This window comes from Balaenoptera physalus (assembly GCF_965194825.1).
Source record: "Balaenoptera physalus genome assembly, chromosome: 12".
NCBI lineage: Eukaryota > Metazoa > Chordata > Mammalia > Artiodactyla > Balaenopteridae > Balaenoptera > Balaenoptera physalus.
Window position 1 is genome coordinate 58,263,267 of NC_138897.1, and position 18,262 is coordinate 58,281,528.

General features: G+C 36.2%; 1 protein-coding gene across 3 annotated transcripts in view; it reads right to left on the bottom strand.

Moving 5' to 3' along the window:
- Positions 1 to 18,262, bottom strand: part of MIB1 (MIB E3 ubiquitin protein ligase 1) — a 125,740-nt gene that overhangs the window by 105,037 nt on the left and 2,441 nt on the right. For all 3 annotated transcript variants that reach the window (XM_082418615.1, XM_082418614.1, XM_082418616.1), the window contains exon 2: positions 1,767 to 1,938. In XM_082418615.1, coding sequence (XP_082274741.1) covers positions 1,767 to 1,938 — 172 coding nt within the window. The remainder of the gene's footprint in view (positions 1 to 1,766; positions 1,939 to 18,262) is intronic.

Below are 18,262 nucleotides of genomic sequence, written 5' to 3' on the forward strand. Positions count from 1 at the left end.
AACAGCAGTTTATTTTTTAAAATAAGATTATAAAAAAGGTTATTTTGAAAATATACAAGATTTTTCTTTGTTCTGGTTAATACCATAACAGCATGGTACAGGAACACTTTCCACATTACATAGGTTATGATGATGAAGACATTAGTAGTTGGAATAATAATAATAACGGCTAATATTTACTTAGCTTTTCCTATACATAAAAGCACTTACAGAGGTATAAAGTCTGTTACAGTCCCTAAGATGAAGGTATTATTATTCATTTTACAAATGAGGAAACTAAGTCCCAAAGAGGTAAGTAATTTGCCCAAGGTCACAAAAGTTAAACTGGAATGGAATCAACACATGAATCCAGTCTAACCACTTCAGGGTATCACCACACTCTTCACTACTTTAGAGGTGGCAAATTCAAAACCCTACAACTGTCAGGCAAGTACTACAAATGAGGGCCTAAGAAAGACAGCACCACAGCAATGACAAATGGCAAATGGCACTTGACCTCAGGCTGGGGAAAACAATAGGGAGTGATAGGGACTTTGGTGAACTCCAGAGTATGATCTGTCTAAAGGGTACAGGTGTTCCTGTGCTTCAGCCAACTGCTGCCAGGAACAAATGCAGGCCCTGTGTTGACAGTCTTTGGAGGGTGGGGGAGCAGAATAGGGTTAGAATTCATAAACCTGATTTTTCTGTGAAATCACCCGGTTTTAAAAGGTTAGCAATTGTTCAAAAATTTAGATCACTGCGTAAGTCAAGTAAAATACATCTGTGGCCTGGATCTGACCTACACTAAACTGTCTCTAAAGTAGTGCATACCTACAAGAAACCACAGACCTTGAAAAAGATTCTATACTCAACTATCTAGACAAGCATGGTTTTCCAAGGCCTTCTATCCCTTATTCTTCTACATCCTTCTCATTCCTAAAAGTCAAAAAGATTCAGGGTTTTTTCTTCTGCTCTGCTTTTATCTCATTATTCTATTCATTTTCAGAATATCTTTACTATACCCTAACTTTAAAAATTGTAAGCAAAAGACAAAAATAAATAATCTGTTGAAAGTTACTCACTTAATAAATGGCAGGACCAGGATCTGAACCAGGACAGTCTGACACAAAAATCCATTTTCCTATTACTCCTGCTGCCTCCTTGTCACTGACTTGATTCTTGCTCCTATGCATTAGTCATAGCTACATGAGAATACTCAATCACCTGAAACTCTGCACCCATTCACAATTAACACTCTTCTCTCTTTGCTCCTAAGACACTTAATACGCATCTCTATATACAGTCTGAAACATCACATGATAATCACTGTTGATCAAATAATACCTTAATTTGTAAACTCCTTAAGAATAACATGTCTTATTAATCTTCAAATTTACACAAGTATAGTCTTAATGCTCTGTAGTCTTAATAAATGTCTCTTGATTCAATAAATAGGCTCTAGTGTTCACAAGACAGAATGCATACGGAGAAAACAATCAGCCTCCCTTGGGCCACCCTTTCATTTCCAAACACTGAGCAGTGCCAAGTCTCTACAACAGAGAAAGAACAGCTCATATTATCCTGGAAAAAATACATGTATCTCTATCTTCACAGAGCTCTTTTCTCGCTATGTGGTAGGCCTGGTCCACATCTAGCCTGGTAATTGCTACTTCTTGACTAAACCAGCTGTCAGAAGTTATTTCCTGATCCTATTTTTAACGCTGAATGGTATAAAAAATTCAATAGAAACAAGGAATTGCAATTGAAAAAAAAATGGATTGCCATACCGCTCACTTCCTGGTGTAGTAATTCTATAAAAGCGATGCCTTAAATGATGTTTATCTCCATGATAACAAACTGTGCACAAATCATAATTTGTACACTCCGCACATTTCCATCGAATGCCAATGATTGGTTGCTGGCGGCAGGTATCACACATGGTTCCATCATGCTTGATGCCTATTAAAACAAGGGTACACGCTTACATTAATTACAAGTATTATTTATTTGAATATTATTCCCTAAGGGAAAAAATAAGAACACAGCATTTTACAAAATAGTTCAATAAAGAAATAATATTTCAAATGTACCATATATAGTTTCAAGATAACAGATTGCGAATATTTTAACCAGTACAAATTATAGACTAAATATTTTCTATCCCTTCTTTTTTCATTAGTAAGAACACTTCTCAGTAGCACTTTCCTTGCTCTCATCCACAAACTGAAATTTAGGTTCAATCCAGAGAAAGAAAGAAGAATCCTTTATCACCAAGTAGATGTTTCAGACTTCAAACACACAAAAATCTTTTGAGGAATGTGAACCTATTCTCCAGGTAAAAATTCCAAAAGAAAAGACAGTTTTATCCTCATGATATCAGAAACAAACTATCAATTAACTTTAGCATTTATCCCTACGTACTGACAACCTTTTCCCCATCGACAATAAACTTTAGACAATGATTAGTAAGCAAGTTTCCCAGTTTGGGAAACAAACTTGAGTTTGTCATGGGTTTTCTTTTTTCCTTAAAGAACAAGAAGAAATTAACACTAGAAAAAGAAAACAAGCACTTGGTAATATAACCTATACTAAAAATGTTCACATGGATAGATGAGATAGATGTTAGAACTATAAAAGTACCATTATAAATTAATGAAAATAACTGACATTGTAGGGTAATAAGATTGGGGAATAACATTCCTTTACTATTCTATTAAGATCACTTGTTCAATAAATTAAAACTAGGAGTTTTTTAAAACAATGTGTGGCCTGTGAACATCAGTGTCACTATTTCATGACACATGCTGTATGGTCATGCCCAATGTTGAACTACAAGCAAGGGCTAAGTTGTCTGTACAATACTGACACTCCCCTAGATCAAGTTCTGGCTCTGTCAACAGCTATCTCTGTGTCCATGAAAAAGTCATTTTAACTGAAGTACTTACATATAAAACAACAGTATTTATTTCAAAATAATTGGTGGAGAGGGAGGGGAATTAAGGTGGGTTTAGATGAAACAAGATTGCTTGTGTTGAAGTTGGTTAACAGGTAACATGGGGGTTCATTATACTATTTTCTATTGTGTGTAAGTTTAGAGATGTTCAATAATTAAAAAATGAAATGAGTCATTTTAGTTCTCAGAACCTCAACTTCCTTTGGAGGAGGTAATATGTTCTTTAAAGGAAAGGTATGTTCTAAGAATAAAATGAGAATGTGAAATACACGCAAGAACTTGAATACAACAGTAGTAATACTGTAGCTAAACTCTGCAAGAACTAATACACTATTGCTACTTCCTGGTAAGGGGAAAAATCCTACATAATTCATTTTCTATATCCCGGTTTAAAATCCCTATGAGTAAGGTAACCAGATTCTAAATAAAGTGCCCTCGCTGAGATGGTTAAGAAGAAAAAAAAAGGGAGGGAGGGAAGGAGGAAGAATGAACACTGAAAGGAAGTTGGGATGTCTAGTAAACTACAAAAGAGCATGACACCAACACCAAATATGTTTTGCGTGCAATCCTTCTGCAGTCTCCTACCACACAAATGCTTGACTGTAGAGACAGAGAAGACAGCAGACATCAGTACCTACTGATTCATTCAGTAACTATTTCTTTACTGCTACTGTGGGCAGGCCCTTTGCTGCTTTCAAATATCACTCTTGCTATGGTAGGAAGAACAGAAAGGAAGAAAGTAAAAGGGGCTAGAGAAACAAAGTCAAGTCCTAAGAAGCTTACACAGCAGTCCAGGTGAGATAATGGTAGTTTAAGCCAGGGTGATGATAGTGGAAGTGGAGAGAAATAGAGTCAAGAGAGATTTAGGTCTTGGTGGCTACGGGTTAGAAAATAAAAGATGTAGAGGGTAACAAAAAAACAAAAAAAAAGTATAAATAAGATCATTAAAGAGAATACAAATAGATAAGTATTAGAGATATTTAGGAACAAACAGCGCAATAAACTGAAACCTAGAAATGCTCCCTTAAAAAACAGAAAGGGAGCCACCAACAAAAACATAAATAAGCACATGCTTATCAAATAATGCAAGCTCAGGGCTCCACTGAGAAACTCATTCAAGAAACTGAATCAAAAAAAAAAAAAAAAAAAGAATCAGGAAACGTTTTTTAGAAATGGTGGATGAGTAGGCCTTTCAAAGGAAGAAAGAAACCTCAGAAGAGCACAGAGTATGTTCAATGAACCAGGAGCAGCTTTGTTTGGCAGGATTATGAAATATAGTCAGAGACTTAGAGATAAATTTTAGAGTCATGCTGGGAGATAATAAGATAAAACATAATTTCTGATCTGTATATTTAAATTGTTGCATTAAATGGGGAAAACAAAGGTATGCGATTTCAGAAACTACTTACATAACTCACTGGCCAGGTAATGTTCAGAATCAAGCTTTTTAAACTACTCTGGGACCAATATTCTCATCTATAAATTGAGAAAATACTTCCTTTCATAGATGTTATGGACTGGAAGGTTCCCCCCAAAATCCCTAACCTCCAATGTGATGATATTTGGAGATAAGCCCTTTGGGAGGTAATTAGGTTTAGATGAGGCAATGAGGGTGGGACTCCCATGATGGGATTAGTGTCTTTCTAAGAAGAGGAAGAGAGACCAAAGTGTCTCTCTCTCTCTCTTTCTCTGTCATGTGAAAACAAAGCAAGAAGGCAGCTATCTGCAAGCCAAGGAGAGAGCCCTCAATAGGGAACCAAAGTGGCCACCCCCCTGAACTTGGACTACCCAGCCTCTAGAACTGTGAGAAATAAATTCCTGTTGTTTAAATCAGCCAGTCTGTGGTAGATTGTTATGGCATCCCAAGCAGACTAAGACAATATGGAAAGGGACACTGTGAAGCTAAAGTGATATAATAGAGGTAAACATACTCTAAAAGGCATTAGCATAAAAGGTAAGTATAAAGAATTATACTGCAATTAATTTAATCTTAATATAGATATATTAAATGTACTAGTCATCTATTTAAATAATTTAATGATCAAAGTCATCACATACCCCAGGCAAATTCAGCAGTACTTATACAAAAATTAAAGAACTCAATAAATTTCTCAATTTCCCAGAGACTGCATACAGAAAATATTCAATTATTCATGTGTAGATTACCCCCATTTTAGCAAATTACCCGCCCTCTCCATTTGTTAATTACTCTTTTATCTCAGGTTTTCCCCCAAGTTTATGGCTTCCCTGCAGCTGTACCTGTCCGCTCTGTTCCTTTAATTGTTTTCACTCCAGAAGAGCAACAGAGGACACAACTGCCACATGAGACAGTCCTACACAAGAGTAGTTCATCCACCACTTCTCATTCTAACCTATGGCTAATTCTGACTGCATCAATCATGAAAATTATCATCAGCCATAGGCCCAAAAAAAATTATACTCTAGTCTAACAGACTGTAAACTAAAATTAAAAACCAAATTTATAGCTGCACAACTCAGAGCTACCAGCATTCACTAGTATTGCATGCTTCAGTCTTTTACAATATAAATCAAAAGGCCAAATCTATTCTTCCTTTTGGGGTGTATAAATGAATACACAGAAAAGGATTTGTGTGGTGTTTTTCAATCACAGAAGGATTTTTTTTTTTTAAGTACCAAATAATCCATAACCTGGCTAATCATCCCATGGGTTACTAAGAATTTGCTATATTTTGCTTTAAATCAATATATAAACCATTCCTTATAATGTTCACTTTGAAAACATAATTTTATAATTACTCCTGATATTATCTCCTAACACAAATAGCAAAAGTCTACAAAGTTAAGAAAGAAATTATCCTAGCTCACATATAGATATTTTTTAAGGTAAATTCTAAAACCTATCAACAGACAAAGATTTTGAAGAACTGTCATAATTGTCTGATGCAAGCCTACTAAAATGAATTTTAAATTTTCATAAAATTGCACTTTTTAATAAGAAATAGCAAGAATCACAATATGAGGTTTTTTTAAATTCATCAATTTAAATACTGAAATACAGGTACACCCCTGCTTTATTTATGCATTTTATATCAGGCACATTCCTGGAAAACCGAGTGTATACTTAAAATGGAGGAAAGGTATGGCAGATTGTATTTTCCAAAGAAAGCCTCACCGATCTATATCCACCCCAAGTGCTCTTCTGACAAGAGGACAATGAATGACAAGTGGCCATCAAGAGGAGGGTCTGTTTTCCTCCCCACTGATCCTGGGGGGACATCTGCAACTGCCTTGGTTAATAGAAGGTGGCAGAAGTGACACCATATGACGTCTGTGCCGCCTGTCTGTCCACGTCTCTCTCTCCCCCTCAGGATTCAGGCCCCCACATGCCTTGGCAGCTCTTTCATACTAAGTCTGGCTACCCTGAAGCTGCCACAGAGAGGAGACCACTTGGCGAGGCCATAAAGAGGTATCAAGAGATGCCCGAGGATGCCTGGCTGTGCAGCCCCTCCACTGTTTGACTCTCCTAGCTGGGGCCCTAGATACTGTGGAGCAGAGGTAAGCCATTCCCCACTGAGCCTCTCCAAATCCCTGAGGGGTAGAAGCCCTGAGCATAGAAACTGTTTCACACCACTAAGTTTGGGGGTATTTGTTGTGTAACCATTGCAACCAGAACAAAGCAAGTTAAAAATAAGTTACAATCTTTATTAAATTACAGTTCCCTGCAGTACAGCATAGCAAAAATATGGATAAATTAAAGAGCTAAATATGAAAAAAAGAAAACCATAAAAGTGCTAGGAATAGTTGAACAGCATCTTTTACAATTCTGAGTAAAGTCTCTCTAAGCATGACACAAAACCTAGAAGTCACACACACATATAGAAGTGTATAAATAGAGAAAACCTGGAAACGCCTCCAAACTGCTGACAGTAGTTGAGGGTACACAGATGAGGAAGGAGAGGGCACCTTCACATTTTTTCTATATACACTTTTCAATTGTTTAGTTTTATGATAAGTATATTAATTTCATAATTTTAAAAAGAAAATACAAAACAAGAGATACCAACTTTATCCTCTTAAATTGGAACAGATTAAAAATAATATGTCAGTGTACGTGAAGATGGTGTCAAGAGAGCCAGTCATACTGCTGAGAGGGAAGCAGAAATTGATACAATCTCTATGGAAGGTACTTGCAAAATGTTTCAAATGCTTTAAAAGATCTGGACCCTGTCTTCAAATTTAAAAGGTACATCTCATGATACTAAATTGTTTGCAGTAAATAAAAATTTAACATAACATGTTGAAAAGATGGGGATGCGGCTATTTATGTGTAAACTAAGGTAATCCATAGAAATTCTATGCAGTTATTAAACCATGTTGTAGAAGAAATGCTACTGAGATGGTAAACTATATTATTATTTTATAAAGCAGTACGCAAAGAATTACAATAGAGCACTTTGGCACATAAATTACATTATACATATAACACATGTGCCCAGAAAAACTAGAAAGATAACCCCCAAAATGTGCTTGACAGGATCGCCCTTTGGGGTTTTCCAAGTTTTCTACACTGGGTATGTATTAATTCTAGGAAGCAGCTGGGCGAGAAGGGGCATTTAATATGCAGTATAAGCATCAGAAATGCTGGTATATGTCACTTATAAATAAAAGCTAAAAATAAACAAAAACATGAGGAACTCCAAGTACTTACAGAAACCAACTTTCAAATAGTTAGTTCAGCAATGTGGTACACTGCTACTCAGAAGTTTTTACGTCTTTTAACCCTTACCCTAACTGAGTATTCTGTGCTTATGAAAAGAAAATATATAGCTAATAAGTACACTCCTTATTGCCACGTGCCTTAAGAGTCTAATTTGTCTTATGTCTTACCACAGGAAAGCATCATGACCAAAAACATCCTAATTAACGTCAAATAGCAGTAACAGTAAATGTCCACACAGTAGTTAAGTTTCTGAACAGGTCTAAAATAGGTCTCCTATGCCATCACAAAAAGTCAAATACACTAAACAAATGGGTATCCAATACACACTAAGAGGTATATCCTAATTTATCTGCACAGCTCTACAAATGAGTGCTGACTGATGAAAGGCAAAGGGAAAATGTATCCCAACCTCCTCACTTGACCAGAAAAGGAAAAGCCCAGTTTTCAGCTGTTCCCCTATTTACATATTTTTCATCTCTAAGTTCATTTTCTCCAAAATACAATAACATTCATGAGCTCTTAATCTGAGTACAGGCTTTCTTTAAAAGCAACCATTTAAACATACAATGTGATAACTGGTTAAAAAAAAATAAAAAACTTCTACAATTCACGGTTTTAAAGAATACTTCAGGAAGACCACTAATGCACACAAAAGCACATCCAAATCCTTTCTTGGTTCCCACAGTTCAAATGCCAACAAAGCTACTGAACAGCTGTGAAACAGACTAATGCTGAGAATTGGAAAAAGTAAACAAAGCAACCCACTCCACTACCAAAATGAGCAGTACAGAATTTTTAATGAGAATGCAATTAATTGACTTTAAAACAAAAGATGACATTTAAAGAAAACATAAAAAAGGAAAAAGGATTAAATGGACAAGGCCAACATTTTACTGGTCTCTCACTCTGGTAGCTTTTTTGTTTCCCTTTACTTCATCCACCCAATTCATTCTCAACGAAAAGCATTCCCTTCCATTCTAAACCTCCTTAGCCCTGGCAAGAGTTATTCCTTAAAAATTCAATAAAATTTAATTCCCTAACTAAACCCATGAATGCTTTTTCTCCTTCCTACAGAATACCATATCACCCTAGAGAGTTAACACTCTTTCCCTTTGCTAAGCTTTATGAAGACATCTGCCACCGTTAAATGAACCACCTGATGATAGCTTTTGACTCATTCTAATACTCAAATGACCATCTGCTCTACATTTTAATGACATCTCGCCTAAATTCAATAACTTAGAGAATTTACATAGCTTAAGTCTTTTTGTTGGCAAATTTTATGAGACCAGTAAAACACTATGGTCAAGATCAATAACCACAAGTTCTTAAAAGAGCCAAGAAAAACAGCTCAAATTCATAAAGCACTGATTTAAGTAAAATGTTAAATTTCTAGAGAGAAAAAATGATTGAAAGAGAGAAGGTTCTCACTACAAGCAGTTCATTATGTGAAGCACTTAAACATGGAACAAGAATATGTGAATTATCACTTTGTATAAGAGCAAAAGAAAAAGCAAACAATGTAAATGTTCATTAACAAGAGAGTGAAGATATGTATTAGGTATACAATGGAATACCTAAAATGAACGCTCAAGAGCCACACAATTCAACATGGATGAATCCTTCAACCATAATGCTGAATTTTAAAATTATTCAAGAATACAGAATGTTGCAAATAAAGTACTATGCACTGTTTACGGATATATACAACACAGCATAAATGTAAAGAAACCCATGGGAATTACTAATTTCTATACGGTGGTTACTTTAGGAGAGGAAGGGAATGAAATTGGGAAGAAGTACAGAGAGTGTTTTAAACATTAGAAATGCTTTATTTCTAGATAGGTTCACAGTTATTTATTAATCACTTATCCACTTGGATATCTTAAATATTATGTAATAAATTTTAAAACGTTTTTAAAATAAAAAATAAGCATTCCCAGTAGACTAGTATAGTGCCTAACTAATCCTCTAACCTTCTGCCCTAATTAAAAGATTTTACCTAACCTTAAAGAATAATTTACAAGTCATTAACCAGTGTTTAAAAGCAGTTACTTATTGTGGCATAACCATTTGCTGATGTCACTCAACCAACCAAGAATTCCTATTTCTGATTTATGGATTCATTCAATTTTAACCCCAAATCAATGTGACAAAAAGTTTACAGAGATTAAAGAGGGTTAACCAACTAGAGTATGCATCTTATTCTCCCTGAACCATCAAAGTACTTATGGTTTAGAAATTGGCTGAAATGTAATTAAAATTCCTACTGAGGGTGAGGCCTTTGTGACCTGCCAGCTGGTTGGCGTACTGCACATTCCTTACTCTTGAGAAACAGTAAATTAGTGAAAATAGTATTGTTATTATTAATAATACTAACCACTACTTAAATCGGTACCAAGCTAGGTGCTTCACATATATTTTATTAACTTTCCCAGCAATACCAAAAGGTAGGCATTATTATCCTCATTTATAGATGAAGAAATTGAGGATATGAAGTCACACGTTAGTAAGTGGCAGGCTCAAATTCAAACCCATGTGAGGAGTCTGATTACAAAGCTTGGCCTCTTATGCTCTTACCCTACCAGGGTTTTTCCCTCTACTTAGCTCTGATTTTATTTGAAGAATAATTACATATCTAGGGCATCATGTTCCCCATTCAACCTTCTGCACTCAAAATATAAGTTATTAAATCCTATTCTAATATTCAAATAAATCTCAAAGAGATACAGTTTTAAAATTGAAAAGATTATCTACTTCTTAGTTAATTTCAAAAGTGTTGTAGAGTGAAACACCATCCACTTCCAACCAACTCCTGTTAGGAGTTAAGGAGATGTCTTTGAAAGTGCCTCACCCAAAATCTAGAACTCTTTCATCATATCTTTTCTGTTGGACAAGTTATTCTCTCATCCATTTTTGCAGCCTCTGCTACTCTACTTTATTATAAGCTTGCATAATAAAATTACAATCATGCCTTACACAGTCCAAACAAAAGAAACAAGGCATCAAATAAGGTATACAACTGGCAATTTTAGTAATGTATTTGTTATTTTTAGCACTTGTTACACAAGAGTGGAAAACTAATGAGGTCAAACAAAAATAAGAATTTTATCCACTTTATTTTTTTCCTGCTAACAGATAAAAATTCATTTTTTCATTTTACAAGCAAAACACCTGTGTACCTTGACCTACTGCAACTTCATTTTACAGGTGAAGAATTAAAGTTTTAAAGAGACTAATGTTATAAGGTAGGGGGAAAAAAAAGACTGACAAACCTAGATTTGAATCTCAACCATCAACCAATTACTTATGAAATCTTGGGCAAATTAGTTCATTTCTCATAGCCTGTGTTCTCCTAAGTAAAATGAAGGCTATCAAACAACACTTTTGAGGATTAAATGAGATAAAGTACGTAAAAAGCTTAGTATAGTTCCTGACACATGATGGGAGCTCAGTAAATGTTAGTCCATTCCCCTAGTTAACGAGACCACGTGAGAAAATCTAGAATGAACAAATACCTTGACTTCCCTACTAAGCTCGTGCATTTTCCACTACTCCATGATAAGAGACTGGGAAAGAGGGGTGAGCAAGGCACCACAATGTAAAATATTACAATCTCAAACTTTTATGATTTATTATCGCTAGCCCTGCAAAACTCCCAAAATTCAAATAATGATTTGTTTTCATATCAAAACGTTTCTACCCCATTTCTTGATTTTTTCGGAACAAAATTATCATCAAGAAGATAAATCCACCCCAGGAGAAAGCTATATACTCTTATCATGAGTGTGCTTAGAGAATATAAACTAACCCTAACCACAGCAAGCATCTACAAAAGTAAATATGCTCCCAAAGGCACTCCAAAGCCAGAAATGAATGTCTGGACTACCTGCTGTGTTCCATTATCTCCTCCATTAATTTAAACCTCACCTTATCTTAGTTGCGTTCTTCAAGTTCATTTAAAAGCCGGTTGTTTAGAATTCAGAACCATTTTCCCTCAGAAACAAAGTTTTAAAGATAACTTAGGTACCAGACTATTTCACAAGAACTTATTTACATAGAGCTCATCTATGGGCAAAGATCGAAATTGTTCCTGCGTTCCTAGTTCCATCTGAGGAGGTGCTTTAATCGCTGTAATGCAAACATGATGATAAAAAAAGGCAAGCTAAATTGGTACGGGGACATATGAAAGTATATGAGTAAAGAAATGGGCTTAGGAGAAGGAGGAGTGTTCTAAAAAAGCCATTTCCCTACAGATACTTAAAATGCATAAGCTCCTGCTTGATGACAGTGCAATGGTTTTCAAAGTGAAGTACGTGACCCAGGAAATACAAAAGATGATCTCTGAAATTAAAGAGATAAGCCCACAATCTCTTATCTGTTCCAAAATCCCAAAACTCTTAAGTTTTTTGTAAATGAGCAGGAAACTCACTTAGTGGTAAATCCTGATCTGAACAAACAAGAGGCTGTGTAGTCTTTATTTACCCCCTTAGCATAACCATTCATATGCTTCCTGCAGAAATATTGGTGTATCTGATGACAGGGTGCTGCTGTGGACCTGGAAGTGGGCATTAACAAAAGTTTATAAATTCAGTCCCAAGCATTCTGAATAAAGGGTTGTGGACCTCCATTAATACTTTTATATTTACTATTTTTCTTTTTTCCTTTTTTTTTTTTTTTGGCCACACCACACAGCTGTGGGATCTTAGGTCCTGACCAGGGATTGAACCCAGGCCCTCAGCAGTGAAAGCTCAGAGTCTCAACCACTGGACTGCCAGGGAATTCCCTATATTTACTATTTTGCTAAAAATCTATGAATGAAATTAGGTTATTAATTGTACATTATTCAGCTGATATTAGCACCCTCAGTGGGTCTCCACAAAAAAAAGAAAAAAAATCACACATGGAACACAAGGTGTACTAAAGGTGAGTGGGCGTTTGACAGCGTGAGGGTCTAAATAACACTGTTGCTCACTTCTTGCACATTAAAATGGGCTGTACCTATTTTGTGCCTAGTTAAGCAGTCTTGTGGAGCACCTCCTAATGATACAAAACAACATGTTGTTGATTATCTTGCAACAAAGTGCTTGAGAGTCAAAATTAAGAATAGTTCCTTTTTTTTTTTTTTTTTTAATAAAATAAGTACTCCCAAATTGCACACCTTTTCCGGAATGAAAAGTGGTTGTTAATGGTGTGTTCCCTAGAAGACACATATTTTTAAATTATACCGTTTAATCTATCCCTTCCAGGTAAAGGTGATGTCTGACAATAAATAAGAAAATAAATGCAGTCCAAAAGAAACTAGAGTAAGCACGGTGAAAACTGACATTTGGAGATACTTCCATCATTATATGGTCTTTAATGCTGAAACAATGTGTATCACCAATAAACTCTAATATCTGCATCCATAAAAGAACATCACTTTTATTTCATTTTAAATTCAGTGGATTCTGAATTTATTTATTCACAATGTAAAAGTGAAACACGGTCCAATTCGTTTGTTAGAATTGATCAGCATCAGAAAAGATGGAAAATTACTAGCTAAATTTCAATAAAAATGTTTACTTAACTGATAAATGGGATAGAAAAATAAGACTGAGATTTGGTAAACACACTGTATTAATCAGGGTCCAGTCAGGAGACAGGAAACCACACCACTTCTAGAAATGGGGAAACAATGAAAAAATAGTATTATTAAAATGTAAGAGGCGGGAAATTCCCTGGTGGCGCAGTGGTTAAGAATCCGCCTGCCAATGCAGGGGACACGGGTTTGAGCCCTGGTCTGGGAAGATCCCACATGCCCCAGAGCAACTAAGCCCATGTGCCACAACTACTGAGCCTGTGCTCTACAGCCCGCAAGCCGCAACTACTGAAGCCCGCGCGCCTAGAGCCTGTGCTCCACAATAAGAAAAGCCACTGCAATAAGAAGCAGGCACACTGCAACAAAGGGTAGCCCCCGCTCGCCACAACTAGAGAAAGCCCGTGCACAGCAACAAAGACCCAATGCAGCCAAAAATAAGTAAATAAATTTTTAAAAAATAATAAATCATGGCATATTAAAAAAAAAAAAAAAAAGGAAGAGGCTTTAAGGAGGTGTCTCATAGGGCTGGGATCCAGACCTTTAAAGAGGGGTTGCAACTGGCAGGTGCTAGGGTCACGGGGCGGGGGGGCGCACATCAGGCTACTTCTGATGGTGTTGGAAATAAGCAAACTGGAATCAAATACTGACGCTGAAATCCTGCTTAGTGAAATGATACTTGAAGGAAGAGCAAGCAAAACAAGAAAGAGCGTATCCCTTCCCACCCCCAAGCCTTCCAGTCTCCATCCAGCGCCCCCTATTGGCAGAGCCAACAGGGATCCAGCTGACAAAGGAAAAATACCATGTGCAGACTCCCAGACCAGCCTCAGGGGTAGGAGCACAGAGAGTGAGCTGAAGGCAAGAGACAACAGCTTAATAACCAGCAAGCACACATCAGAAATGCACTTCTTCCCTTTGGCTCTATCGTCTATCTTCGTGAGGTCTCCTGAGAGCTAATGCGTCCAACAAAATCAAGAATGGAAACAAACTCAATTTAGAATCAGACTTGATTTACTAACATACTAAACCAAGATTTCCAAAAACAATGAAGAAAAATCATATTGCTCTCATTAAAAAGAAAAACAATAATTTGATGAGATGAAAAGCAAAATACCAAAATACCACCCTGAGGTTAGATCCTTTCAGTCTAAGTCTTTATCCTTTTTCAACATATATTTTCCATAAAAAAAACTTGTAGTCTTTTTCCAAACTTACATAAAAAACACAGTATTATCTACAGTATCTCTTTGAAATCTACTTTTTCACTCACCATATATCTGGTAAATATAGGCTAATTCTTTCATTTTAACTGATAATATTTTATCGTATGGGACTCATGCAACATAATATACTTTACATATAAATTTTCAGTCATTTCAAATTACTGCTTTTATAAACAAGACTAGAGTGAATTTCTTTATACATATCTCTTTATGGATGTGTGCTTGAGAATCTCGTGACGTAACATTTAGAAGTAAATTTTCTCAACTACAGGATACATGAATTTTTTTTTTTAATTTACAAGATGTTGCCAAACGGCTTCTCAAAGTAGTTGTACTAATTTACAATCCCACCAGTAACTTGAGAGTTCTGATTTCCCCATATTCTTTACCAATGCATACTATTTTTAGACTTTTAATCAATCTGAATGGGGTGAAATCTCTTTTTTTAATTTGTATTTCCCAGGTTAGCTGTGATTTAGCTGTATGAATAAATATTAGCTCTTTACTATTAACATTAAATCAAATTTTCAAAGGTAGAGGGAAATTTATATTTAAATTGATATAATCCATTTATTTCATTGTTAAACGAAAAAGCTAGCTAGCTGGCTTCTAACTTCTAACTGAAAATTTTCTCCCACACCAGGTAATGTAAGTATCTATGTTGCCCCTGAGCACACACATACAAACATAAATATTAATAAGCCAATTTTTCTCATAAAACAAAAGAAGCTTTATGAACAAGGTGAGTTTCAGTAAGATCTGATAGTTTAGAGACATGACCATGTCACATCTTCTGCCAAGGGCAGAGCTTGGCTTCAAGAGTGCAGGATGACTGGGACTTGGAGCCACTGTTTGGAACAAAGAAAACATAAAAGATGAAGAACCCCAATAAAGTAAAAAAACAATACCATATAGTAAAGGCTGACCAGCCGAGCTGGAGAATCTGACAGCCTCATGTGCAGCTCAATTACTTGCTTTGACAGCAATTACTTTGCAAAAACTCTTTCACAGGACTGAAAATGCTTTCTTAAAGGAGGCTAAAGATAATTACATGTAATAAACTACCTGTCATGTTGGATACACACAGAAAAACCATTAATCTCCAACAATGTTACATTAAGTTAATCAAATAACCATATCACAGACTAGAATAAATTATTTAAATTTCCTAATCAATTTTCCCTCAGGAAAAGTAATACAAATGGTGATCATTTCTGAACTACTATACCATAAATGGAAGAGAGAATGATGAGGAAAAGCAATGAACTGAGTTTTCATCCCTACATCTGCCATTCACCAGCTTTGTGACTGGACAAGTTTCTTCATCTCTCCAAGCCTTAGTTCCCTTTTATCTGTGTTAGGATAATATCTACCTAACCGCAGATCAAATGAGTCCAAAGTTCTTTGAAAAAAGCATTTTATTCAGAAAATATTCATCCAGAGCTATGGCTTTGCTAGAAAATGGAGATACAAGGAACACACACACACACACACTCCTTCCTCTCAAATTAATAATCTCATGCAAAAGACAATTACAACACAGCATACCTGTGGCAGTAGACAGAAGCACAGAGTGCACTGTGATCACACTGCCTAGCAATTAAGGAAGGTGGAAGAGAACCTGGTGGGCAGCTACCGGGAAATACATCCAAAAGCAATACCTAATCCAACCAGAGGGATAAGGCTGTAAAGTTTAGGAAGAAAATATATATTAAGACAGCATTATATTTGCAAACAAATACATATATTAGAAAGCTGTTTTGGGACTTCCCTGGTGGCACAGTGGTTAAGAATCCGCCTGCCAATGCAGGGGACTCGGGTTTGAGCCCTGGCCCAGGAAGATCCCACATGCCGCGGAGCAACTAAGCCTGTGCGTCCCAACGACTGAGCCTGCGCTCTAGAGCCCGCAAGCCACAACTACTGAGCCCGGGTGCCACAACTACTGAAGCCCGCACACCTAGAGCCCATGCTCCGCAACAAGAGAAGCCACCGCAATAAGCCCGTGCACCGCAACGAAGAGTAGCCCCCCTCTCGTGGAAACTAGAGACAACCTGCACACAGCAACTAGGACCCAACACAGCCAAAATAAATAAAATAAAATAAATAAATTTTTTAAAAAGAGTAGTTAAAAAAAGAAAAAGAGTAGGTTTTTTTTTTTTTTTTAAAAAGAAACCTGTTTCATGTTCCTTTATTTCCTCCCCTTCTTCCTGCCCAATAATGTCAGTCTCCAAAACTGAAGACATATATTACTGACAAACAATGAAGGCTTGGAATCAGCTGAGGGGAAAAGGAAACAACAAAGAGCCTGGACATCTCAAAAGACAAGCAGTCACTTAGCATCCTGCTATTCAAAGTGTGTCCATGAGCCAGCATCATCTCCATCACCTGGGCGCTTTTAAACTACTCTTGCTGAATCCCATACCTACTGAATGAGAATGTCTATTTTTAAAGGTTCCCAGTTAATCTGCATGCTTACTGTCTGTCTGAGAAGTACTGACAGAGGGATGACTATTTCTTGAGATCTTCAAGTTGATTTCTTGAGGTCCTCAGTTCAACCAAGCCGCAATTTACAAGGAGTATTAAAACTAGATGGACTTTCATTACTTAAAACATTGTTTTAGCAGATGAAGATAAAAAGGAAAAGACATTTTACGTATTTAAAATAGATAGGATCTATAGGAAAATCAAGTTTTCCTTCCAGACGCCATTAGTAAAAAAACTCTCACAAAATCTCATCCTTTCCAGGTCTGGCATCCTATTCCCCAAACATTGTTCACACAAGTCCTGTTTTTTCCTAAGACTCTGTCCCCTGATAACACTCTTTTCTCCTGTAGTTCTAGAAACAGATCAGAAGAGAAACAGGAGGCCTCAGAAAGGCAACGCTGAGGGTTATTAATCCATTTCACTTTTTATCCAGGGTCAGCACTTCTAGACCTTCAATTGAATTGGGGATTCTCCCCAAATCCTATAAAATCAGTACCTAAATGATAAAAGGTCAACTATACCTACTTGATTACAGACTTCACAAAATTAACTCCAAACTAATTCACCAATAACATATATATTTTCACGAACTTCTTGCTCACTACAAATTAACCAAATATATCTGGATACAAGATAGAAGTTATATCATTCAAATATACACTAAATGCTCCTCTTCTCAAGGTTTGACTATCCTAGGCCATAAATTCAAATTTATCATGTGTCACCTGAAAGAAAAAAAATAACAAAGCTTCTGTGCCAAAATGTTACAGACCCCACATAAAACCCTCAGACAAAATCTCCAACACACAGTATAGAAATATCAGAAAGATTCAAAATGACTCAACCATTCCAGAATCCTTAATTCTCAGGAAAGTTTCACAGAATTTTATTTTAAAAGCTACCCATTTCTTAATTCCGAAACAGACTGCAATAAATTTTCTGTTCATATAATGTGGGTAACAAGTAAGGAACAAAGAATGAATAACCAAAGGCAATCTCAGTTGTCCTGGTAAATATTACAAGACTTTTTAAAATTAACTATGAAATTTAAGAATACAAAAGGCATAAAAATATAACACACACCTATGTACCACCACCCAGTTTAAGACATAAAACTTACCCAAAAAATTACTACACTCCACTTCCTTCAGTGTAAAGATATCCACTCCCTTGAACTTGGCATTTATTATTATTTTTTGGTATACTTTTACCACATGTGTACATATCCCCAAACCAATGAGTACCAACCCGCAGCAATCATACCTGGCAATGTCTGAAAAATGTTGGGTTATCATAACTGCAACCAGTGGGTAGAGACCAGGGATGCTGCCACAGTGCACAGG